At 44.9% G+C, this 26,858-nt stretch overlaps 1 protein-coding gene across 6 annotated transcripts in view; it reads left to right on the top strand.

The window, feature by feature from the left end:
• The window catches only part of RGL2 (ral guanine nucleotide dissociation stimulator like 2), a 106,264-nt gene that overhangs the window by 48,795 nt on the left and 30,611 nt on the right, over positions 1 to 26,858 (top strand). For all 6 annotated transcript variants that reach the window (XM_073598213.1, XM_073598217.1, XM_073598216.1 and 3 more), the window contains 7 exons: positions 8,962 to 9,125; positions 14,840 to 14,899; positions 15,541 to 15,808; positions 18,122 to 18,340; positions 19,680 to 19,783; positions 25,843 to 25,927; positions 26,791 to 26,856. In XM_073598213.1, coding sequence (XP_073454314.1) covers positions 8,962 to 9,125; positions 14,840 to 14,899; positions 15,541 to 15,808; positions 18,122 to 18,340; positions 19,680 to 19,783; positions 25,843 to 25,927; positions 26,791 to 26,856 — 966 coding nt within the window. The remainder of the gene's footprint in view (positions 1 to 8,961; positions 9,126 to 14,839; positions 14,900 to 15,540; positions 15,809 to 18,121; positions 18,341 to 19,679; positions 19,784 to 25,842; positions 25,928 to 26,790; positions 26,857 to 26,858) is intronic.

Raw genomic sequence — 26,858 nt, 5'->3', positions numbered from 1 at the left:
ACGTAAAACACGTACGTCGGGACTATAAACGGGGCAGTAGCCAATAGCTTTCGTCTCCTAATTTATTCTGAGCATGCGTGGCACTTTGTGCGTCCGGATTTGTGTACACACGATCGGAATTTGAATGATCGGATTTTGTTGTCGGAAAATTTCATAGCCTGCTCGCAAACTTCGTGTGTCGGAAATTCCGATGGAAAAAGTCCGATGGAGCCCACACACGGTCGGAATTTCCGACAACAAGCTCCGATCGCACATATTCCGTCAGGAGGTCCGACTGTGTGTACAGGGCATTAAATGTTGGACCTTCATTAAATGTAACCATATTTCTACACTTAGAGGCGCCTCTCTTCACTTTTATACTCAGTTGTGACATGACGCTACTTGTATATCAAGTCAAAATGTATTTAAAAATTTAGCTTGCCTTGCAAAACGCTCTCAAACCAAGTTACTCTCAAACCAAGGTTTTACAAAGTTAAATGAACAGGAGACAGAGGCTCCTGTTCATTCATAAACTGAAGCATAGTAAATACAGTTCACTACGCCCAGTTATCAATGGACACAGGAGCGATCAGTACCGACTGCTCACTGTGTCCAATTCAGAAAACAAGGGGCGGGTAAATGACCTATTTACTGGCCCCTTCCTCCACTCTCCATCCGCCTGTGCGCCTGTAGCAGCCTGCAGGAGAAGGAAGCCGTCGACGCTGTGGGGGCGATGAGGGGTGGCCCCGGGCACACAGGAAGAAAATCGGATGTGGGCAGCACAGGGAAGGGGATCGGTGCAGTGGGATGGGAGGACAAAAGAGAACAATGTACTGTGTCTCTACCTCCAGCAGCTGAAAGCCAGCAGCTTTCAGCTGCTGGAGGTAGAGACACAGTGCATTGTTCTCTAATTGTCCTCCCATCCCGCAAGTCACATGGCTAAATCAGAGAGCCTTATTGCTTGTCAATTTGAAGCCCTGTGAAATTAGTTTATTCTGTTTTTCAATAAATTTTGGATTCTGTAGATTTAGTCCTGTGATTTACTGACCAGACAGCAGAGACTTGAAGATGGCTCCACTATTGTATGGTACAGGTTTCTGCTTTACCATCAGAACTGCTGTTAGAAATCACAGGGCCCCTTACAGCCTACCTGACAGGGCCCCCCCTGGCCAAAAGTGACTGAGGACATAGATTTAATAATCCTTTTCTCTGCAACATCAGCTGCACAGATGAAAGAATAGGAAGCGCTCTGAGGCTTCCTGCTCATTCACAAACGGAAGCATAGCAAATACAGTTTACTCTGCTTCAGAGATGAATGGACACAGGAGTGATTGGTACCGATCGCTCACTGTGTTCATGCAGGAAAGGAAGGGGCCAGAAAATGATATATTTACTGAAACATTCATCTGTGTGCTTTTCCTTCGTAGTGCCTCCGGCTTCCCTCTTCTCCTCTTCTGCCGACAGCACTGCAAAGGAAAGGGGCACCCAGACAGTAGATGGAAGCAGTGCATGTACTAGAACCAATCCCCCTGCAGTGCAGCCAGAGGGAGAAAGAGGAGGAGAGTGGCAGCGCTGCAGGGGGGAGGCAGAAGAGAATTGTGTCTGCAATAAGACAGTACAGCAGGTGCCTGGGCCCCCTTTTTGAACTGATGGGGCTCGGGCCCAGGACAGGAGGGCCTTATCAGCAGCCCTGGTTACCACCATAGTCTGGAGGACTATAATTATCAGTGTCATAATGTTGATTCATTGTCCATTGAAAAGACACCTCCTCTACTTGACACAGCAAAATGTACAGTAAAGCTGAGACAGAACATAGGGGTGTCATCTGCACTGTGCGGAAGGAGTGCCGGTGCTCTGCCGAGAAAGTTCCGCTCGGCGGATAAGGACCCCCCTCTACTGCGCAGGCAGTAGGATCCGATGGAAATAGCCAAAGGTGAATAGCTGAAAATCGGCTGTACACGGCGCCTGTAGGAGGGCCCCTCGCAGGCTCGCTTCGCTCGCCACGCTTCGGGCACGGCCTCGCTTCGCTCGGCTCTTTTAGATTCCCCCTCTAGGTCCACTTGGATGGTGGGGAAGGAACCTGGACCCAGGGCGCAGGCGCCATGTACAGCTGATTGAAAAGTTTGAGCTTCGGCTATCTCCGGCGGCTGACAGTACAGGGGGGGACTTATCTGCCGAGGGAACTTTCTCGGCAAGACACCGGAACTATCCAAACAGAACTACAGCTCTTTTGGTAGGTGACACTGCTCACGTATATTATGTCTATGTTCAGCTTTACAGTATGTGCTGGAGTTGTGGCTGCAATCGTTTGTTTCATGTTCTCGCCACCACTACTCATTGAGTTACGAAAAAGTGGTCACATGTTCTAATTCCCCTTTAGACTCCTGTATTGCACAAGCTGGACGTATACATTTCATAAGTACAGAACTTCCATATAATAGTAATATAGTGCTCCACCACTACGGCAAACCCCTACGTCACTGCTGTGTGCCGCCGTCTGACTGGTATCCCTCTAAATTCTCTGTGCTGCTGGAGGACTCTGCTCAGTCCCTAACTCTTCTCCTGAAATACTGCTGGAGGACTCTGCTCAGTCCCTAACTCTTCTTCTGAAATACTGCTGGAGGACTCTGCTCAGTCCCTAACTCTTCTTCTGAAATACTGCTGGAGGACTCTGCTCAGTCCCTAATACCGCGTACACACGAGCGGACTTTACGGCAGACTTTGCCCGGCGGACTGGATTTCGTCAGACAATTCGATCGTGTGTGGGCTCCAGCGGACTTTGTTTTCTCAAAAGTTGGACGGACTTAGATTTGAAACATGTTTTAAATCAATCCGTCGAAATCGAGTCCGGTCGAAAAGTCCGCCGTCTGTATGCTAGTTCGACGGACAAAAAGCCACGCTAGGGCAGCTATTGGCTACTGGCTATGAACTTCCTTGTTTTAGTCCGGTCGTACGTCATCACGTACGAATTCGACAGACTTTGGTGGATTGTGTGTAGGCAAGTCCGTTCATTCACAAAGTCCGTCATAAAGTCCGGCAAAGTCTGCCGTAAAATCCGCTCGTGTGTACGCGGCATTACTCTTCTTCTGAAATACTGCTGGAGGACTCTGTTCAGTCCCTAACTCTTCTCCTGAAATACTGCTGGAGGACTCTGTTCAGTCCCTAACTCTTCTCCTGAAATACTGCTGGAGGACTCTGCTCAGTCCCTAACTCTTCTCCTGAAATACTGCTGGAGGACTCTGCTCAGTCCCTAACTCTTCTCCTGAAATACTGCTGGAGGACTCTGCTCAGTCCCTAACTCTCTTCTCCTGAAATACTGCTTAAGGACTCTGCTCAGTCCCTAACTCTCTTCTCCTGAAATACTGCTGGAGGACTCTGCTCAGTCCCTAACTCTTCTCCTGAAATACTGCTGGAGGACTCTGCTCAGTCCCTAACTCTTCTCCTGAAATACTGCTGGAGGACTCTGCTCAGTCCCTAATGCTGCAGACTTTTCGACCGGACTGGTCCGACGGACCGAGTCCGGCGGACAATTCGACCGTGTGTGGGCTTCATTGGACCTGCAGCGGACATTTTCGGTCGAAAATCTGACGGACTTTAGATTTGGAACAAGTTTCAAATCTTTACGTCGGAACTCCGCCGGACCCAGTTCCTATCGAAAAGTCTGCTCGTCTGTATGCTAGTCCGACGGACAAAAACCGACGCTAGGGCAGCTATTGGCTACTGGCTATCAACTTCCTTATTTTAGTCCGGTCGTACGTCATCACGTATGAATCCGTCAGACTTTGTTGTGATCGTGTGTAGGCAAGTCCATTGGAAGTCCGTCGGACCAGTCCGGTCGAAAAGTCTGCTCGTGTGTACGCGGCATAACTCTCTCCTCCTGAAATACTGCTGGAGGACTCTGCTCCTTCCTCTAACACTTTTCTCCTAAAATACTTCATGCTGCTGGAGGACTCTACTCAGTTGGTAACACTTATCTCCTGAAATACTCTGCGCTGCTGGAGGACGCTGTTCCTTCTTCTAATGCTGCGTACACACGACCGTTTTTTCCGTCGGAATGAACTCTGACGGTTGCTGCTCCTTACTCCAACTCTCCTCTTCTAAAAAAACTTTCTGCTTCTGGGGAACCCCCCTCCTTTCTTTATCTAACACTCTTCTCCTGCAATACTCTGCATTGCTGGAGGACTGTTCCTTCTATCTCGCCTCTTCTAAAATACTCTGTACTGCTGGAGGACTCGGTTCCTTCCTCCAACACTCCTCTCCTAAAATATTTCCTGCTGCTGGGTTTCTCCTCTCCTTTCTCTATCTAACACTCTTCTCCTGAAATGCCCTGCGCTGCTGGAGGACGCTGCTCCTTCTTCTAATGCCGCGTACACCCGGCCGGTTTTCCCGTCGGAATGAACTCTGACGGTCTTTCCGACTGAGTTCTGCTGAAATGGACTTGCCTACACACGATCACACCAAAGTCCGATCGTTTAGAACGTGATGACGTACGACGGGACTAGAAAAAGGAAGTTCAATAGCCAGTAGCCAATAGCTGCCCTTGCGTCATTTTTGATCCGTCGGACTAGCATACAGACGATCGGTTTTCCCGATAGGAATTGATTCCATCGGAAATATTTGAAACATGTTCTATTTCTAGGTCCGTCAGAATTTTCGAAAGAGAAAGTCCGATGAAGCCCGCACACGATCGGAATGTCTGATGGAATGATTCCGTCTGACCTTTTCTGCTAGGACAGGGATATGCAATTAGCGGACCTCCAGCTGTTGCAAAACTACAAGTCCCATCATGCCTCTGCCTCTGGGTGTCATGCTTGTGGTTGTCAGAGTCTTGCTATGCCTCATGGGACTTGTAGTTCTGCAGGAGCTGGAGGTCCGCTAATTGCATATCCCTGTGCTAGGAAGTCCATTCATGTGTATGCGGCATAACACTCCTCTCTTAAAATACTCCATTCTGCTGGAGGATTCTGCTCAGTTGGTAACTCTCCTCTCCTGAAATAATCGCACTGCTGGAGAACTCTGCTCCTTCTAGCTAAATCTCCTCTTCTGAAACACTCTGCTCTCCTGGAGGACTCTGCTCAGTAGGTAACTGTCCTATCCTGAAATACTCTCCAACGCTGGAGGACTCTGCTCCTTTCTTCAATACTCCTGTCCTAAAATACTTCAAGCTGCTCGAGGACTCTATTCAGTTGTTAACTCTCTTCTCCTGAAATACTCTGCACTGCTGGAGGACTCTGCTCCTTCCAACACACCTCTTCTAAAATACTTTCTGCTTCTGGGGAACCCCTTCTCCTTTCTCTGTCTAACACTCTTCTCCTGAAATGCCATGCACTGCTTGAGGACTCTGTTCCTCCTATCTCTCCTCTCCTAAAATACTTCATTCTGCTGGAGGCCTCTGCTTAGTTGGGAACTCTCCTCTCCTGAAATACACTGCACTGCTGAGGGACTCTGGTCCTTTTATCTCTCCTCTCCTAAAATATTCTTCACTGCTGGATGGCTCTGCTCTTTCTGCCATCTGTCCCTCCAGAAGAACTCTATGATGCTGGAGGTCTTTGCTCCCTCTGATCTCAGCTTGCAGGTTCTTGCTTGTATCCCTCATTATCCCAGAACACTTCTCTCCTGAAATCCTCTGTACAGCAGTCATGACTTCATGTAGGGAGACACTTACCTAATAAAACCTGCAGGGAATACCAGTCAAGCACAGCCTTGTTATGTCTTCTAAAGATATGAGTCAGCCCTACACTGGAATATAGTCTGGCACATGCCACGCTGGCAGGACAGTACAGCCATTGTCTTATTGTATTAGATACAGTACTTAATGTCACAGCCGTGTTCTTATTATCGCTAGACGTTTAATATAACTTCCAGGGACTTGTTCCTCACTTCATTGCACACAATACTGTATTGTTAGAACCTTGTAAGTAATTCTGATATGTTTAATAAACATGAGTTCCCGGGTCTGTACACCTGCAGTGCCATTATGAGGGGTTCCCACCATCCATGCACTGGGTTCCCAGTTTTACACACCTGTGGTGCCCTTTAAGGGACTCCCATCAACCCTGTGCTGGGTTCCCAGGTCTGCATACCTGCTGTGCTTATTATGAGGGTTTCCCACCATCCCTGTGCTGAGTTCTTGGGTCTGTACACCTGCTGTGCCCATTATGAGAGGTTCCCACCATCCCTGTGCTGGGTTCTCAGATCCCTGTGCTGGGTTCTCGGGTCTGTACACCTGCTGTGCACATTATGAGAGGTTCCCACCATCCCTGTGCTGGGTTCTCGGGTCTGTACACCTGCTGTACCCATTATGAGAGGTTCCCACCATCCCTGTGCTGGGTTCTCGGGTCTGTACTCCTGCTGTGCCCATTATGAGGGGTTCCCACCATTCCTGTGCTGGGTTCCCAGGTCTAAATATTTGCTGTGCCCATTATGAGGGGTTCCCACCATACCCATGCTGGATTCCCAGGTCTGCATACCTGCTGTTCCCATTATGAGGGGTTCCCACCATCCCTGTGCTGAGTTCTCGGGTCTGTACAACTGCTGTACCCATTATGAGGGGTTCCCACGATCCCTGTGCTGGGTTCTCGGGTCTGTACACCTGCTGTGCCCATTATGAGGGGTTTCCATCACCCCTGTGCTGAGTTCTTGGGTTTTTACACCTGCTGTGCTGGGTTCTCGGGTCTGTACACCTGCTGTGCCCATTATGAGGGGTTTCTATGAGGGGTTTCCACCATCCCTGTGCTGAGTTCTTGGGTTTTTACACCTGCTGTGCTGGGTTCTCGGGTCTGTACACCTGCTGTGCCCATTATGAGGGGTTTCTATGAGGTGTTCCCACCATCCCTGTGCTGAGTTCTTGGGTCTGTACACCTGCTGTGCCCATTATGAGGGGTTCCCACCATTCCTGTGCTGGGTTCCTAGGTCTGAATATTTGCTGTGCCCATTATGAGGGGTGCCCACTAAACCCATGCTGGATTCCCAGGTCTGCATGCCTGCTGTTCCCATTATGAGGGGTTCCCACCATCCCTGTGCTGAGTTCTCGGGTCTGTACAACTGCTGTACCCATTATGAGGGGTTCCCAACCAGTTCTCTGGTTTGCAAACCTGCCATACCCATTATTAGGGGTTCCCATCATCTCCGTACTGCGTTCCAGGGTTACATACCTGCTGTGTCCACCTACCAATTTGACTCCAGAACTGTTTTTTTTTTTTGTTTTTTGTTTTTTTTACTCAATTGTACCAAATGGACAATTTGATCAATAAATGATCCCTTTCATCATTTGAGTATTTGGTCTCAAGTAATTTGGTTAAAATTGATCCTTTTGTTTTTTTTTTTTTTTGTGAGTCAAATAACTATTTTTCAGGCAGACATTCATGTCTCTGTTCAATTGTTTATCATTATGTATATGGCCAGCATACACCTATACAAAAAAGTGGCCACCACCCCAACCTATAATTGGTCTTTGCAGCAAGTTGCACATGGAAGGGCGATGCACATTGCAAACAAACAAAAGATTTCCCAGCACACTTAGCAACCAGCCTGCAAACCAACAAAACTGACGTTGTCGAACAGTTTGTGTTAAAAAAAAGAGGGTTTTGTTTGCACACATTTGCAAATATATGCGTAAGCCATCGTGCCCGTGACTACGGGACCTATGAATATACTGCAGTCCTAGATTAAGATGGATCGATAGGGAGCCCATCCCTCCTTTAAAGGCACAGGGATGCACGTAACGGCAAAGACATCCAGTGCATCTCTGCGCCCAATTCAACCAATTGTACAAAAAAGTCACGTGTATCCCTGTGCCTTTAACCACTTGCTTACCGGGCACTTATACCCCCTTCCTGCCCAGGCAAATTTTCAGCTTTCAGCGCTGTCGCACTTTGAATGACAGTTGCGTGATCATGCAACACTGTATATATGACATTTTTATATTTTTTTTTTCACACAAATAGAGCTTTCTTTTGGTGGTATTCAATCACCACTGGGCTGTTTATTTTCTGCTAAAGAAAAAAAAGACCAAAAATAAAAAAAAATATATATTTTTATAGTTTTGCAACATTTTGCAAACTGGTAATTTTTTCTCCTGCATTGATGTGCACTGATCAGGCTGCACTAAGTGGCACTGATGAAGCTGCACAGATGGGCACTGATGAGGCGGCACTGATGGGCTCTGATAAGTGGCACTGATGGGCTCTGATAGGTGGCACTGATAAGTGGCACTGATGAAGCTGCACAGATGGGCACTGATGAGGCGGCAGCGATGGGCTCTGATAAGTGGCACTGATGGGCTCTGATAGTGGCACTGATAAGTGGCACTGATGAAGCTGCACAGATGGGCACTGATGAGGCGGCAGCAATGGGCTCTGATAAGTGGCTCTGATAGGTGGCACTGATAGGTGACACTGATGAGGCACTGGTGGGCACTGATAAGTGGCACTGATTAGTAGCACTGGTGGGCACAGATTGGGACCAATGTCCCTGTAACAGAAGCCGGGTACCGGCTTTCTTCTTCTCGCGTCACGCTGATCGTGAGGAGAAAAAGAGCCGCTAACTGGCTTCTGTTTACTTCCCTGATCAGCTGTTATTGGCTGACAGCTGATCACATGGTAAAGGGCCGCTGTGATTGGCCCTTTACCCTGTCCTGTGATCAGCCGAGTTTGAAGAGTTAGGACCTCAGCATATATGGAGGTCCCTTGGCATGGGCACTGTGGCTTACGCTTGTATTTGCAAATGTGTGAAAACAAAACCCTCTGTTTTTATCGTAAACTAGACCGGGCCAATTTGGTGGTTTTGCAGGCTGGCCGGTTAGTCTGATGGGGAATCTTTCTTTTTTTTTTTTTTTGTTTGTGACCAGCATAAACCTGTACAGTATATGTTCTATTAAATGACACCCTCCCCGTCTGTCAGGTGATTTACAGCTCAGTATGACAGGATTATTCTGCATGTTGATATTCATAACTTACGTAACACAATTTCTCTTCTCTCCAGGCTCCTGTAAAAGTATTAACACTGCGTGCTGGAACGCTTCCAAGACTTGTCAACCATCTTCTAGAAGCTCGAATTCTGAGGGACACCTCCTACATCCCAGTGTTCCTGGCCACTTATCGCACTTTCAGTACCACCAGTGAGGTGTTGGCGTTACTGCTGGACAGGTTGTGTCCCTTTTGCTTTGTGTGGGTGACAATGTGGTGATGGGGGTTGTGAGATAGAATGGCAAGGTAGATATTCCAGAAGTTGCTTACACGGTGGTCCATTATGTGGCTTTAGGTGACCCCCTCCTCTGAAATGACTCCTAGCAGAACCAGTTTGTCATTAAAGTGTATCTAGATTTGGATAGATTTGAGGCTTGGTTCACATATGAGCCGCATGCCGCTCACATCAGGGGTCCGGTGGGTGCTGGTTCACCGTTTCAGGTCCGATTTAAGCTCGAATTTTGGGCTGAATTTTCACCTGAAGCGGACCGAAAATGCAATACTCCCAAGGCACACATTCCTGCACAAATGTCTGTATCTTAAATTGGGTACTGAAATGACCAACGGCTGGAACTGACTGCCTGTCACGAGAAGAAAGTGTCACCAGCAGACCAGGATCTCCAAAATTGGGTCCAAAATTTTAATCACATAGTATAAAAAAAATAAATAGAAGCGACGTTTCGGAGCCACACAGGACCCCTTCATCAGGCATGTGACCATCGTACCCAATTTTGGAGATCCTGGTGTGCTGGTGACACTTCCTTCTCATGAAGTGGACCAAAAAACGCACAGCATTTTTCTGCAAAACCCCCTGGACCTGCTGCGGAGATATGTGAACCGGCTCCATAGAGAACCGGTCAAAATCTCCTGCTATTGCGAATTGGATGAGGTAGCAAATTGGATGCTGAGATACCGCATCCAATTCGCAATGGTGTGAACCCAGCCTAAAACCTCAGCCAAGTTTTTATTGCTGACAGCCACCCCGCTGAGATGATCCAGCCTCTCTAATTGTCCTGTTGACCATTTTTAGAAGGAGAAGAGAAAGCAAATATAAAATGTTGGCTATCAGAACAGGAATAGGGAAGAAGTATTTACTTTATCCTTTTCCAAGACCATGGGCAGTAATATGGAGTTGGCCCCCTTTATGCTTATAACAGCCTCCCAACTTCTGAGAAGGCTTTCCACCAGAGTTTGGAGGATATCTGTAGGAATTTGTGTCTATTAGGCCAAAAGGACATTTGTGAGGCCAGGCACTGATGTTGGAAGACTTGATTCCCAATGAGAATTCAGGTTCTTCTCAAAGGTGTTCAGTAGGGTTGAGGTCAGGGCTCTATAGGGGCCACTCTAGTTTCACCACACCAAACTCAACTTTTGCCCATGTGTATCACTAGTATTCCGAATTGTTTTTGTTGCCAAAAAGCTGGTTGAAGTTGCTCGAAATTTTTAATGTGTTGCCAACAGAAGGGGACTTTTGACAAGAAATTGATCCTAATTGTATTTAATTTTACCCACTCAGCAGTAATGCAATGTTAATGAAAGTTAGTTAATGAAACATTCAGTTTCTTCTATATTAAGGGAAATTCCTTCTTCCTCCAGCCTCAGTTGATGAAGAGGACCACTGTAGAACTCTTGATTGGCTGTCTTTAAAATCGAGCAACCAGCAATCCAGATCTGCAAACAAAGACCATGAGAACAATTGTCAGAGGGCTGTGGAATTTCCCTCTTCACAGATAGTCCCAAAAAGTTTTTTCGTTGGCATTTCATTACAGGAACAGATACTATCTGTATAGATGGGATGTCCTTCCTGGTTTTAGGTCTTCTTTATGGTATAAATAAATACCTTTGCGAAATACTGTACATGTTACTAATCAAAATAAAATACTGTACATTGTAGAAAATGCAAGGAACCACAAATATATATATATATATATATATATATATATATATATATATATATATATATATATATATATATATATATATATATATAATTTTTTTTTTTTTTTTTGAAGCACCTGATTAGGGCCAGAGGCTCTAACAGGCTTCAAAATAGGGTGGACTCGTGGTGCAGAGCATTGCGCTCTGAGCCCACCCAGGTGTATTAGAAAAGCAAATAACACTGAATCGCCTGCCAATCAGGAAGCACGGGTCTAATACCCATTTCAGAATTGGCTGAAAGGACAGGTTATCCTATTGGATGTCTAGGAGGAGGGAGATGCATGGCGGAAGCCGCCATGATCTACAAGAGGAGGAAGAAAGAAAGCTGCCGCTCGCCGGACACGCTGCCTGTCCTCTTCCTAGATGAGGTAAGTGCGGGTTTTCGATGTCCCGACTGTTCTCCCGGGGGGGGGGGGGTGCACCGACCAGGGGGTTAGGTGGGTGGCTGTTTATGAGAGAAATTTTGGAGTTTGTCCCTTCAGAAAAATTTTCGTTTGGAAGGTCGGAATTGGCTACCGAAAGTTGACTACACACTACCAGAAAATTGTACAATTGTTCCTTGGATGAAAATGTTCACCTAATTATTCTTATAGTGTGTACAACCCTTTAGGTGGTGGGCTCACGGTAGGGTTCAGAGTTCAGTACAATAACATTCATCAGTTGTTCAGAGAGCATACAGGTGGCAGAGACTGCCAGGGTTGAAAAAGTGGTGACACCCCTTTTGCTATGTAGCCACAGAGCGCAGCTGGGGTGGCTGAATCACAAGAATGTGTGCATCACTTCGCCAAACTTCCAACAGTTACAATGGTTTCTATCATAGGTGTGCGCAGCCTATTGCATTATGCCGCGTACACATGGTCGGACTTTCCGGCATACTTGGTCCGGCGGACCAGAGTGTGCTGGACAATCCGCCCGTGTGTAGGCGCCGGCGGACTTTTTCCCAAAAGCCCGCCGGACCTAGATTTGAAACAAGTTTTAAATCTTTCCGTCGGACTCAGTTTCGGGCGGAAAATCCGCTCGTCTGTGTGCTGGTCCGACGGAAAGCCCGCTCGTGTGTATGCTGGTCCGACGGACCAGATGCGACGCGAGGGCAGGGTATTGCATCTCGCGCTCGCCACAATAGGAAAAACAATTTTCCTATTGCGGCGAGCGCGGGTCATACCAGGCCCTTAGGTCTGGTATGGATTATAAAGGGGAACCCCCCTACGCCGAAAAAATGGCGTGGGGTCCCCCCTAAAATCCATACCAGACCACGATCCGAGCACGCAGCCCGGCCGGTCAGGAAAGGGGGTGGGGACGAGCAAGCGCCCCCCCCCCTCCTGAACCGTACCAGGCCTCATGCCCTCAACATGGGGGGTGGGTGCTTTGGGGGAGGGGGCACACTGCGGGTCCCCCCACCCCAAAGCACCTTGTCCCCATGTTGATGAGGACAAGGGCCTCTTCCCGACAACCCTGGCCGGTGGTTGTCGGGGTCTGCGGGCAGGGGGCTTATCGGAATCCGGGAGCCCCCTATAATAAGAGGGCCCCCAGATCCCGGCCCCCCACCCTATGTGAATGAGTATGGGGTACATGGTACCCCTACCCATTCACCTAGGGAAAAAGTGTAAATAATAAAACTACACAGGTTTTTAAAATATTTTATTAAACAGCTCCGGGGGGGGGGGGATCTTTCTCCGTCTGCGGGAGTCTTCTTCCGGCTTCGGGGGTCCCTCCGGTTCATCTTCTCCCGGCGTCCGGTTGGTTCTTCTCCGCTCTCTTCTCCCGGTGTTCCAGTTCTTCGGCCGGCTCCTCCGCTGTCTTCAGGTAGCTCTCTTGCCAGCAGAGGTCCGGACTTCTGGGCTTCTTGTTTTCTCTTCTCTTCCCCAGATGTTGACACGACGCTCTCTCTGAGGGCTGCGTTGTGACTTATATAGGCGGAGACCCCGCCCCCTTATGATGTCACAGTCCCAGCATGCCCAGGCGTGGTCAAAATCACCCAGTGACTCGCTCGTCCCCACCCCCTTTCCTGACCGGCCGGGCTGCGTGCTCGGATCGGGGTCTGGTATGGACTTTAGGGGGGACCCCACGCCGTTTTTTCGGCGTAGGGGGGGTTCCCCTTTATAATCCATACCAGACCTAAGGGCCTGGTATGCCCCGCAACGGGGCTCGCAAGGTGTCAATCTCGCCGATAAAAGCGGCAAGATTGACATCCTTTTCTAGTCCCGTCGCACCTGAGTCACGTTCAAAATGAACGGACATGTCCGTGTGTGGGCAAGTCCGTTCATTCTGAAAGTCTCCGTCGGAAAAACGGGCGGACTTAGCCCGCCGCAAAGTCCTGTCGTGTGTGGGCAAGTCCGTCCGTTTTAAAGTCTGGTGGACAAAGTCCGTCAGAAAGTGTGCCGGACCAAGTAGGACAGAAAGTCCGACCGTGTGTACGCGGCATAAGGGTGTGCACCCCAAAGCTCAAACAAATATGCGTGTGTGTGCATATAGTGGATGGTGTCAGTAGGGCAGAGATTGGTGTCAGTAGGGCAGTGGACGGTGTCTGTAGTTTTTATTTTTATTATATATTTTTTTTTTATTTAATCTTTATTTTATTTTTCAAAACATAGGCATAACAGACATAGACAGATTTGGGGTGATCAGTGTTTCCTATCGTTCAAAACAGTCCAAGATGAAATCAAAGAATACATCGCCGATCACTCATACATTCAATCAACAAATATTAAATAATAACATAACACTAAGTAAACTAAAAGTAAGGGAAATTTCAGATTCCAAAGTGTCGTATAGATTAGTCTAGGGTGTAGGCCCAGAATCAATCAATTGGTCATATGCCATCCCAACAGGAAAGGGAGGCCATCGTGACAACTGTATTAATCGGGAAGATAAACTGTGGGCCACAAGATGGAAACTATCAATTAACTACCGTGAAATGCCTTCTACTGAATAAACATTGTTCCCACAGCATCAAACATCTCCTATATGCAATATAATTTAAAAAAAAAGGGGGGGGGAGGGAAATGGTGGAAGTTTTTGCAAACCATTGTAGTCCTCGAGACTGCTCACACCGGCGGGCACCATTATGTAGACTGAAATAAGTTCTGAGATCACCACTCAAAGATTAGGAGGACACTCCAAAACTGGGGTCAGCCAATCTCAAGAGGGCAACATCTAGGCTGGATGAAACCTAGTCTAGAGTCATGGTATGTTCCCACCATGTTGTGCGGAACCTATCTAGGGTATCCCTGCAGGTCGCCACCCACTCCTCTGCATCCATAATCTCCTAGTAGTCACCTTCTTGAGTCAATCCTCACGGCCAGGAACCCGTGTCTGTCTCCAGTATATTGGTATGATACGTTTGACAGCATTTAACAAATGTGACAAGGCGCTTTGTATTGACTAAGCGGTATGGTTGGCACGTGAAGGAGGAAGTGTTCTGGGGACAAAGGAACCACTATGCCCAGGCTTTGCTCAGTCTGGGTCTTGACGTCCATCCAAAAAATTTGGATCACAGGTCACTCCCACCATATGTGCAAAATCGTACCGTGTTGGCCTCAGCCCTGTGTCGGTAGTTTTTATTTTTATTATTACTTTTTTTTTTTTTTTTTTTTACATTTTACATTTACATTTTTTTTTATTTTTTAAAGATTTATTTTTTAAATTCAGTTTTTTTTACATTTTTTATTTTTTTGGGGAGCCCTGTTAGGGGGGCTTTGGTGAAATATAAGGGGTCTAAACAGGGGGAATCTGTGCGACACGGGGTGATTAGGGTGTGCTTAGGCACACCTCGCACACCCTGTGCGCACGCCTATTGTTTCTATGTACAAATATTCACTGTGTGCTCGGCTGTATGTGGGGGTATTCCTATATGGAGAACTCTTTGGGAGTGCAGGGTTAGGATGTAGGAGCTCTACGTCGCCATCTAGAGGAGATGAGCACAGTTGCACACTAACACCTCTGTTTGCTGTTTGCAGATTACAGAACAATAATCACTTACAGAGCAGCAAGCAATCACAAGGAGGGAAAGATGATGAGTAAGTATGAGACCCTTTTTACACCTGTTGTGCCATAGGCTTTCACTTATTCATACATTTTTCTACACCTAGCCAAAATGTATACGTTTGTGTGTGTGTGTATGTATAAAATCTCTCCTATCTATCTATCTATCTATATATATATATATATATATATATATATATATTTCACTTTCATCTTACTATTTTCTATCCAAGTCAAATGTTATTTATTCATACAGAATAGAGCGAATTGGGAAAATACTGCATTACGGCCAGCAGATGGCGCATACGGTCACAGTGAATAAGGATATATGTCCTATGATCATCAGCTATATTTCCAGATTCACTGTTCTATATAAATTATATTTGACCTGGAGAGCAAATAGCCTAGTAACGTTCAATTGATTTTGCCCCTATTCACAGAGATTGAATGTAAATATGGCAGGAAGAATAGCTTTAATTTTTTTTTTTTAATATAAAAATGCCCCCTAGTGTCTCCTATCCTTATTAACAATATTTGGAGCCACGACCAGCTTGGGTAGTTCCTAGCTTGATAAAGAGCCGGTACCATTTCTAATGTGGGTTTTGGCATTATTGAGGTGTACAGTACATAGTCCTTCATTCTCACAGTACTGTTTTTTTTTTTATACTCTCTGCAGCGTCAGCAGTCTCTTCTGTGCCTGGATGTCTCAGCACCCCGAAGACTTCCTGTCTCTTCAGCCAGAGAAGAAGGATCAGCTGGCTGTTTGCCTTTGCAGACTACGGAAGGCCAATTTGGTAGCAAAACTACAGGAGCTCCGCGCCGGTGACAAGGACGGTGCAGATCAGTCCCCGACGACAGGGGACAAGGCGGAAGACTCGGACCCTCTGGATGTCCTGACATTTCAAGCTGGATACGTGGCCGAGCAACTCACCTGTCTAGAAGCTGTAAGGGGAAATCGGTGTCTCTATGCCTCTACTGGTGACCACACACACTTCAATTTTATTATCCGATTGGTGTGCCACTCAATCGAAACGATTGAGTCAGAAACTGATTGAAAAGCCTTAACTTCCCTTGAGATCAATTTAGGCTCGGTTTCAATCAAACGGAGTTGATCGAGCCAGAGAGGAAAATAATTGATCGTTTTTGCATTGGCAACAATGAGCTGATTCGATCATAAATTCAATCATATTTCAGCTGATCGGATTATAGAGTTGCCTGTTGGAAACAGAGAGAGGATCGATAACTTACGATCGCATCTTTCAGCTATCAATCAAATTCAACTTCCCCATGTATGTCATATCAATGCATTGAGCTGTTGACTATTGATCGATTATTCCCATCAGGCAAGCTCAATCCGAGAAGAAATTGATCATTTCCCAAAGCATGTATGGCCGTCATAAACACGATTCCAAACCAATTTTATTTTTAAGATTTTTTTGGGGGGTTTGAATAGAGTGTGAAAAGGTTAAAACCTCAACACCATTGTAGTCTGTTCCTTTCACATGAGCGGTCCAATCAGATCCGCCTAACAGTTCCAACCTCGGAATTTAGTGATCTATATTAACCCCTTCATGACGAAGGTAGAACAAACCATAGAGTGGAACTTAACCCATCAATTTAACCGTTTCAGAAAACAGTTACATTCCTGGCACATGCTGGGAATGCTAACTGTCACATTTGTCCTCAACCAAACTGTCAAACCATCCAATGGCTGGTGTCATAACTGATCACATGAGCAGAACCATGGCAGTTGCAGATCAAACCGAGGATAAGATGGCAGCTTCCTTGGCTGAAAACAATAGGAAGGTTTAGTTCTGTTTTAGGCCTGGTTCACACCTAGGCATTTTTAGTGCATTTTTCAGTTTTGCAGAAACACACTACAGTCCATTTAACATGGTCTCCTATGGGTCACGTTCACATCTATGTGTTTTATGGAAAGGCCCAGGGACTTTTTTCTGGTTTTTGATTCCATAGACTTCAATGGATCAAAAACGTGTATTGAAAAACTCAAAATGCACCCTAAATATGCAAACTGCAACCTGCATAAGGTCCTTAACTCCTGAACACAGTTTTGCAGCTTTGACATGTGTTAGTATAACTTCACATATCATCATAATTACTTGGTGTATCCGGGTGAATTATACTACTTTTTTTTTTTCAGGACAAACTGGGCATTCATTTGGTGGTAAATTGTAATGGATTTTTTAAAAAAAGTTATTATTAAAGGAAAACGTGGCACAAAATAGTAAAAAATGATTTTTAAATTTATATTTAGCTATATAGTTCTTGCAATTACCATAACCTGCCACCAAAAAAAAAAACAACTCAAAATAATTTTTTTTTATCCTACCTAAAACACACTGATACTAAATTTAAAAAAAATGTTTTTTTTTTTTTAAACCCTAGCTAAAATACACTGACCCTGACCTTAGACCCTGGCAATTTATTTCTGATAATGACCTTTGACCTAAATCAAAGGCTGATGTAGCTATTCTTTTTTTTTTTTTTTTTTTATATATATATATATTACACACACTTCTTTGTTTACAATTTTCTCTGTATCTTTTTTGTTTCATAATTCTTTTTATTGATTGAACACGAAAAATAGTAGCATCTTGTATGTATACAGTATATCTTTTTTTTTTTTTTTTTTTCTCCATTCAAGAGCAGAAACACTCAAAGGGGCTGGCTGTACAGTGATTGATCACTATAATCAGGGCTGCCATTAGAAGTCATGGGGCCCCAATCAGCCTACCTGATGGGAGGACAATTACAGAACAATGCACGGTGTCTGTGTCTCTCACTCCTGAAAGCTGGCAGAAGGGAGAGGGGGAGAAACTGTCTTTCAGCTGCTGGAGGAAGAGACAGACACAGTGCATTGTTCTATAATTGTCCTCCCATCTCACCGCACTGATCCCCCTGCTGTCCAGGCCCCCCTTTGTGCCCAGACCCCATACAGGAGGCCTGGTAGTACCACCCTATAGGCGGCCCTGGCTATTATAGACAGTCAGAGACTATCACAGTGATCAGGTGACACAGAGATCATTAGTATGAGACTCTGAGCCCTGTCTCTATGCTGTGAGTGTGCAACACTGTTCCAGCACAAACACAGCTATGCATATGTGCGGCCCGACAGGATTAAGACTCACTTCCACAGGGGACTATATATATATATATATATATATATATATATATATATATATATATATATATATATACAGTGTGTGTGTATCTCATGCTTTATATCTTTCTGTCAGGCTCTGTTTTTAAGAGTGGTCCCATACGAGTGTCTGGGGTCAGTGTGGTCCAGAAGAGACAAGGGCGAGGACCATTTCCACCGGTGCCAATCTGTCCGAGAGACCGTCCGTCACTTTAATCGACTGTCAGGCGCTGTGACCGCTTCTTGTGTCCAGGACCCCTATCTGAAGCCCCAGCAAAGGGCACGGATCATCGAGAAGTGGGTGAAAGTGGCCGAGGTAAGTGAACAGGGCCCATTACAGAGCCATCTTATTGGAGTGACTCTGTTAAAGGGTCATGATGTGAAATGCCTGTGTGATTTATTTTTGATAGAAGCAGCCATTTGCTGACTCATTCACTGCATGTTAGTTCCAGTAAAGTGACTCAGTGATCTGGGTTAGACGGCCTATGGGTGCCTGGGGCCATATGATGTACAATTCTGGCATATTTCCCTGCTTGGGAACCACAGGAGCTGAATTCAGCTGCACATGGAAATGAATGGCTTTGCATGGGTATACACAGATATATGCCCTTAGATGTATGCATGCATGTGCGTATTTATGCAAGTACAGGTGCATGCCTGTGTACAGCTGCAGGCAGCCATTCATTTCAATGGGTGGCTGTACACAGCAACTGTGGCTCCCAAGCAAGAAATACGCCCAAATTTGACATCATACATTCCCATGCGCCCGTGTGCAACTGTGATACACAAGTCAGGGCTAGACAGAATGAGATCTGGTTGTGACAATATTTCCTTGAACTATTGAGCTCTTTTAAGGCGGAGTTCCACTCAAAAATGGAACTTCCGCTTTAAGTGATGGTGACCCCCTGACATGTCACATTTGGCATGTCATTTTTTTGGGGGAGGAGCGGGTACCCTGTTTTTACGGGCACCCAGCTCCCACTTCCTCCCCTGGCTCTGCGGCGCCAGAAGTTCACCTCTCCCCCTTCCTACCTGCAATCTTCTGGGACACGTCACAGGTCCCAGAAGATTGCCCGGCCATTCACAGCGCAGCTCGCGCATGCGCAGTACGCGCCCGGCTGTGAAGTCACAGCCGGGGGCCCACAGTAAGAATGCTGGCGCCGTGGAGAGGAGGGGGAGAGGAGCGAGGCTTCGTACACCCGCATCACTGGACCGTGGGACAGATAAGTGTCTGAGAATTAAAAGTCAGCAGCTACACTTTTTGTAGCTGCTGACTTTTAAATGGGTGAAACTCCGCTTTAAATCCTTCCTTTTTTTTTTTTTTTTTTTTTTTTTTTTTTTTTTTTTTTATAATGCAGAAAATAAGTTCTCTGCACACCCTCAGTGTCTAGAGCATATTGTTCATAACCAAACCTAGTCATACCCATCTGGAAGGTTGAATTTGGTAACTTATGCAAGAAGTAGACCCACCAACCTCACATGTGAGTAGCTCTCTAGACTCTAGCTGAGGTACATGAAGATGGAGTTAAACTGACTTCCCAAATTGATCACAGCTGCAGTATTTGATGGATAGCATTACTGGTTCAATGATTGCTTTCAACTTTTGTCTGAAATGGCTCTGTATGATTTTTTTTTTTTTTTCTCTCTTTTACAAGGAATGTTGGAGTCTCAGGAATTTTTCATCTGTCTATGCCATATTGTCTGCATTACAAAGCACGGCTGTCCATCGGCTGAAGAGAGTCTGGGCAGAGACATCCAAGTAAGGAAACATTTTGGAGTAGTTTTACTAAAACTGGAGGACTCAGAATCTGGTGCAGCTGTGTATGGTAGCCAATCAGTTTATAACTTCAGCTTGTTCAATTAAGTTTGGCATTAAAACCTGGAAGCTGATTGGTTTCTTTTGCAGAGCTGCACCAGAGTTTGTACTCTCCAGTTTTAGTTAATAACCCCCATTGTCTTAACTGTGTGCTAGATCTCTGTTGACTGGGGTAATGTTCAGGGGGAAGAGGGGGTGTTGTGTTAGACCAGCAAAGACCTGGACTGTGGCACTGTCTGAGAGCTGCTGCCCAACTCTCAATGGTGCTTCCAGCACAGGGTATGGTAACCCTTGCTCCAGCAATTTGGGGGGATTAGTTCAGTGGTAGAACCATTTGTACGGCATCCACGCCAGTCTGAAATGTTGTTGTTCAGGGCTTGCTAGCCCACTTTCAGTAAAAATGTAAGTTCAACAGTTGCCGCGCAGGGGGGTAACAGAAAAATGCTGAGCCACCTGACTTTCACTTTAGCAGCACTTAACCTTGGCTTTTGACTAGTCCCTCAGACCAGCTTATATTATAGGCCTTAACCTTGGCTTTTGACTAGTCCCTCAGACCAGCTTATATTACCTGTGTTGCATTCATCTTTCCCAGCTCTCCTGGCTATCCTCGTTTTTTTTTCGGTTGCAGCACCCTAGTGCATGGGCCCACTTCCTGGCCTCTTGATAGATGTTCTCCTTACACCCTGTTCTCTCTCAGTCCTTCGAGACCTCCTGAATCCCTCAGTCCCCTGGACTTGCCTCGTTGTCCTGTCTCCCAGATTTGCTTTGCCATCTTTCCTCTTACAGTCCTATGGACATAGAATCTCTTCTCCAGCATAAGTGTCTGTCTCTTGAGGAGAGCATGCCTGTCTCCTAACACGAGCCCTGAACTGTGTTCAAGACCTTTATTATAATAGGGCTGTGTGCACCTAAACAAGTAACCAAAGGTCGGACTTTTAAGGCATAGAAACAATGGAGAAGTAACAAAAATAAAGTTTATTGAAGAAAGTACATGGTATAATCGCAGTATTCAAAAAGATAAAAAATCATATAGAATGATACAATTTGTACAATGAGCCCTTGTGTGTCTACGCGTTTCGCCGTTAGGCTTCTTCAGGACACGATCAAGGTTCAGAGACATAACAAAAAAAAAGAAAAGGGAGAATGAATCTCACTGTCTTAGGGTGGACAAAGCCTCACGTACAAATCTCCATTAGCCGGAAGGTTTCCAAAAATGTGGAATGCTTCTAGCAAGCTGTGAAAAGGTAGACAGTGCGCAGCTGGTTTGGTAAGTGACAACAGAAAATTTTATACTCAGCGCTGCCCCTCTAAATCATGAATATGCATATACTCGCATCAAATTTGTGTCATGTGACAACATGTATAGCAAAGTGCCAATCAAGTGCAAAAAAATGCATTCAATAAAGTTCAAAAAAAGGTGCAAAATAAAGTGCAATCAATAAAGTTCATCAAGTGTGAGGTATAGGGCTGGTGACACGTTGATGTAATCTTGGTGACTTCCTGTGCTCCCCTCCTGGGTCCCCACTCACCAGATGAAGATGATAAATATGCCTGTGTATATCAAGATGGTGTCTCCTGTCCAGCAGATATATGGGTTGGTTGTGCCTCAGAGAATGGAATCTCCTCTCCTCCACCACTTGATGTAGATCCTACATACTTTACTTGGTCAAAGACGATTGAAGTAGTAAAGTTTGGACAAGTGAAGAAAAGAGGGCATATAGTGTAATACTGCAAGGTTTATTAAAAGGTTTAAAATCATTACACTTACATCAGAGTCTTTAAAATGTGCAAAAATTGCCGCCTTGGCATCCAAACAACCTTCACAGATTATCCTTAGCTTGACATGTTTCGCCCCTCCCACTGGGCGTCATCAGAAGCTTTGGTAAGTGAACTTTAAATGTTGCTACAGCAGGGGCAGGTGTGTGTCTTGTGTCAAAAAGTGGTAGTAACCACCAGAAAAATAGCGCTGGAACATCCAGGATCCAATAGGGAAAAGCACTTAATGAAATTGAGCAAAGCTAGCGGCATGTGTTACAGCCCACCTAACATACAATGCCCATAGAAGGAAGATATGGATATTGAGACGGACGGGTATGCCCCTGGGAGACTTTGTCCACCCTAAGACAGTGAGGTTCGTTCTCCCTTTTTCTTTTTTTCTTTTTTTTTTATGTTACGTCTCTGAACCTTGATCGTGTCCTGAAGAAGCCTAACGGCGAAACACGTAGACGCACAAGGGCTCATTGTAAAAATTGTATCATTCTATATGATTTTTAATCTTTTTGAATACTGTAATTATACCATGTACTTTCTTCAATAAACTTTTATTTTTGTTCCTTCTCCATTGTTTCTATGCCTTAAAAGTCCGACCTTTGGTTACTTGTTTAGTACCCCTTTTTTTTTTTCCCCTTCAATTTACGGATGTGGCATTGTGAGTGCTTTCCTCTCTCATTCTTCGGCTGTGTGAACCTGTACTCAGATCCTGCTAGTCTCCTGCAAGCTCATGACACTGGGTCGGAGATTTCTTCCCTTCCCAAGCTCTTTGAAATCTCCAAACTCCAGTACCCAATCTGGGAATACCAAATCTCGGAGAAAGTTGAAAACCCACCTTTCTATGTTCAGAATTAATATTCTGGAGCTCCACACATTGCATGTGCGCAAACCCTTTTTACAGCAGCAGGGCCTCACACTGTTGCACAGGAAAAAAAAATTAATCTCTAAGGTTGGGTGTCCTATGTGTGTGGATCTTGCTGTGTTATGTAAAACTGTTTAGTTTAGTGTTTTACACTTTAGAATGGGGTGCCTCGAGAATATGTATAATTTTTTAAGTTTACCTTTAGATGAAGAAATGTTGAGAAACCTTGCACTATGCATCGAATCGTTATCAAATATATGATAAATAAAATGAAAAGCCGTGCAGTATTAATCTAAATGTTGCTTCTAAATCCAACTCCACACATGAAAAAAAAACACATATATGTGTTCCATTAAGACAGAAGCTCACCATATGTTGACCCCTAGATATAGGAAGGTCAAATAACACTCTGTTTTTTCTTTTTTGTTTGTTTTTTTAAATCTACTTCGTACAATACTAGGATGTTGATCCAAGATACATAATTCCCAAAAATTGTGCGGCACAGAGAATTAATTACATTGCTTCTCGGAAAATCACATGCGATGTATATGCCCAGGACAAAAAAACAAAGCAAACTCCAATAGTGAAATACCATCAGAAGGAAGTTATTATACATATAAAAGTTATAATATTTATACAGCTATAATAAATTAATAAATAACTACCTATATTATACTGTATGTGTGTACAGTGCCTTGAAAAAGTATTCATACCCCCTGACATTTTCCACATTTTGTCATGTTACAACCAGAAACATAAATGTATTTTATTGGGATTTTATGTGATAGACCAACACAAAGTGGCATAAAAAAGGAATATTATAAATGGTTTTCAATTTTTTTTTTTTTTTTTAACAAATAAATATCTGAAAAGTGTGGTGTGCATTTGTATTCATCCCCCTTTACTCTGATACTCCGAACTAAAATCTAGTGGAAAGAATTGCCTTCAGAAGTCACCTAATTAGTAAATCGAGTCCACCTGTGTGTAATTTAATTTCCCTATAAATAAAGTTGTTCTGTGAAGCCCTCAGAGGTTTGTTAGAAAATCTTAGTGAACAAACAGCATCATAAAGGCCAAGGAACACACCAGACAGGTCAGAGATAAAGTTGTGGAGAAGCTTAAAGCAGGCTTAGGTTATAAAAAAAAAAAAAATATCCCAAGCTATGAACATCTCACGGAGCACTGTTCAACCCATCATCTGAAAATGGAAAGAGTATGGCACAACTGCAAACCTACCAAGACATGGCCGTCCATCTAAACTGACAGGCCGGGCAAGGAGAGCGATAATCAGAGAAGCAGCCAAGAGGTCCATGGTAACTCTGGAGGAGCTGCAGAGATCCACAGCTCAGGTGGGAGAATCTGTCCACAGGACAACTATTAGTCGTGTTCTCCACAAATCTGACCTTTATAGAAGAGTGGCAAGAAGATACCATTGTTGAAAGAAAGCCATAAGAAGTCCTGTTTGCAGTTTGCGGGAAGCCATGTGGGGGACACAGCAAACATGTGGAAGAAGGTGCTCTGGTCAGATGAGACCAAAATTGAACTTTTTGGCCTAAAAAACAAAATGCTATGTGTGGCGGAAAACTAACACTGCACATCACCCTGAACACACCATCCCCATCGTGAAACATGGTGTTGGCAGCATCATGTTGTGGGGATGCTTTTCTTCAGCAGGGACAGGGAAGCTGGTCAGAGTTGATGGGAAGATGGATGGAGCCAAATACAGGGCAATCTTAGAAAAAAACCTGTTTGTCTGCAAAAGACTTGAGACCGGGGCAGAGGTTCACTTTCCAGCAGGACAACAACCCTAAACCAGTGTTTCTCAACTCCAGTCCTCAAGGCGCCCCAACAGGTCACGTTTTCAGGCTCTCCATTATTTGAACAGGTGATTTTTTTTTTCAGTTTTACTGCCTTAGTAATTACTACAGCCAGTTCATCAGAGGGAAATCCTGAAAACATGACCTGTCGGGGCGCCTTGAGGACTGGAGTTGAGAAACACTGCCCTAAACACACAGCCAGAGCTACAATGGAATGGTTTAGATCAAAGCATATTCATGTGTTAGAATGTCCCAGTCATAGTCCAGACCTAAATCCAATTGAAACTCTGTGGCAAGACTTGAAAACTGCTGTTCACAGACGCTCTCCATCCAATCTGACAGAGCTTGAGATATTTTGCAAAGAAGAATGGGCAAAAATGTCACTCTAGATGTGCAAAGCTGGTAGAGACATCCCCAAAAAGATTTGCAGCTGTAATTGCAGTGAAAGGAGGTTCTACAAAGTATTGACTCCGGGGGGCGCTATACAAATGTACCCCCCCACACTTTTCACATATGTTATTTGTAAAAAAAAATTGAAAACCATTTATCATTTTCCTTCCACTTCACAATTATGTGCCACTTTGTGTTGGTCTATCACATAAAATCCCAATAAAATACATTTACGTTTTTGGTTGTAATGTGGAAAATTGAAAGGGGTATGAATACTTTTTCAAGGCACTGTATGAATATGTATATGTATGTATATATATATATATATATATATATATATATATATATATATATATATATTACACATACTCGAGTCAAGCACTTTTCTGCAGCAAAAAATTTCATTTTCTGAACCGAATTTGGGGCGCCGTATCTCAGGGCCACTTGGTGCTAGGAACCCTAAATATGGTGTGCAAACCCATTGGAACTGGTACCATAACATATCCAAAGCTGAAGTTCCTAGCCCTAAGTGGCCCCGAGATACGGGGCCCCAAATTCGGTTCAGAAAATGTCATTCTCTGCTGCAGAAAAGTGCTTGAAATTTTCTGAACCGAATTTCTGGCCCCATATCTCAGGGCCACTTGGTGCTAGGAACCCCAAATTTGGTGTACAAACCCAGTGGAACTGGTACCATAACATATCCAAAGCTGGGGTTCCTAGCACCAAGTGGCCCTGAGATACAGGGCCCCAAACCCGGTTCGGAAAATGTCATTCTCTGCTGCAGAAAAGTGCTTGACATTTTCTGAACTGATTTTTGGGGTCCTGTATCTCGGGGCCACTTGGTGCTAGGAACCCCAGCTTTGGAAATTTTATGGTGCTAGTTCCACTGGGTTTACACACCAAATTTGGGGTTCTTATCTCTAAGTGGCCCCAAGATACGGGGCCCCAAATTCGGTCAACTGTGTCCATCTGCAGCAATGTCATTTCGAGACCCTGTGTCTCTCTCTATCTATCTATCTATCTATCTATCTATCTATCTATCTATCTATCTATCTATCTATCTATCTATGATATACTTGGTGTATATGCAGCCTACCTGTTTTTCCAAGGTTCAGTTGGGCTGTAAAGTAACATTCATTGATGTTGTGATGATGTCATTGCAGGGAGATCCAGCGCAGTTACCAGGAAATGCATGAGGTTTTCTCGGAGCAAGACAATTATGCCAAGATGAGAGAGCTGCTCTTCCAGGTGAGGACTTTTCCACCCTGGTTTGCTATATAGTAAATGCTTAGTGGTTGGCACTTCAGCTTTGCAGCACTGGGGCCCCTATTTAAATTCTGGTCAGGACACGATCTGCATGGAGTTTGCATGTTTCCCCCAGGGCTGGTGCAAGGATTTTTGACACCCTAGGCGAAACATCATTTTGCTGCCCCCATTGGCTCCACCCCTGACTCCACCCCCCCTTGCCCTGTCCATGTGACAGGAGGTGGCGTTATACAGGAAGGCTCTGCTTCCTCTAGCTCTGGCTCCAATGCTGCATTGCGCCTCTAATTACACTACCGATCGGACGGAGCAATTGCCTGAGACTGAGTTAGTTACATGCTGCAGCCTGCAGAGCTTGCAGACGCAGAGGGAAACCAGTGGCCAGGCGCCCCTAGGCAGCAGTGCGCCCTAGGCGGTTGCCTAGTTTGCCTAGTGGTAGCACCAGCCCTGGCTTTCCCCGGTGTGTGGGTTTCTCCCACAATCCAAAGGCACGTTGGTAGGTTAATTGGCCACTTTCAAAATTGGTCCATGTGTGTGTGAGATGGGGACCTTCGATTGTAGGCTCCTTGAGTGCAGGAACGGATGTGAATGTAAAAATAAAAATAGAATCAAGGCTCCTTTTTTATGTCATTTACTTTACTTTTGAACTTTACTGTTAGCTGATTATGCATAATAACGCCTTTTTCAACCATTTATAATTCATTTGTATGTATCATTTTATACTCTATAAAAATTATTGGAAAAGAAATAAAAAAAAATTAACAATAAATTAAAATGTGAATGTAAAATGGCATTTAAAAAAATAAATAAAATGTTACCATTGTCTGACGCTGATATCTGTACTTCAGTCTCAGGACAGTTCTGATGCAACCTCCAAAAGACACCCGCCGCGTTCCAAGGACCCCAGAGCCACGGT

This window comes from Aquarana catesbeiana, linkage group LG09 (assembly GCF_042186555.1).
Source record: "Aquarana catesbeiana isolate 2022-GZ linkage group LG09, ASM4218655v1, whole genome shotgun sequence".
Lineage (NCBI taxonomy): Eukaryota > Metazoa > Chordata > Amphibia > Anura > Ranidae > Aquarana > Aquarana catesbeiana.
Note: the sequence above shows the minus strand (reverse complement) of the source record. Positions and strands in the feature narration are given on the sequence as shown.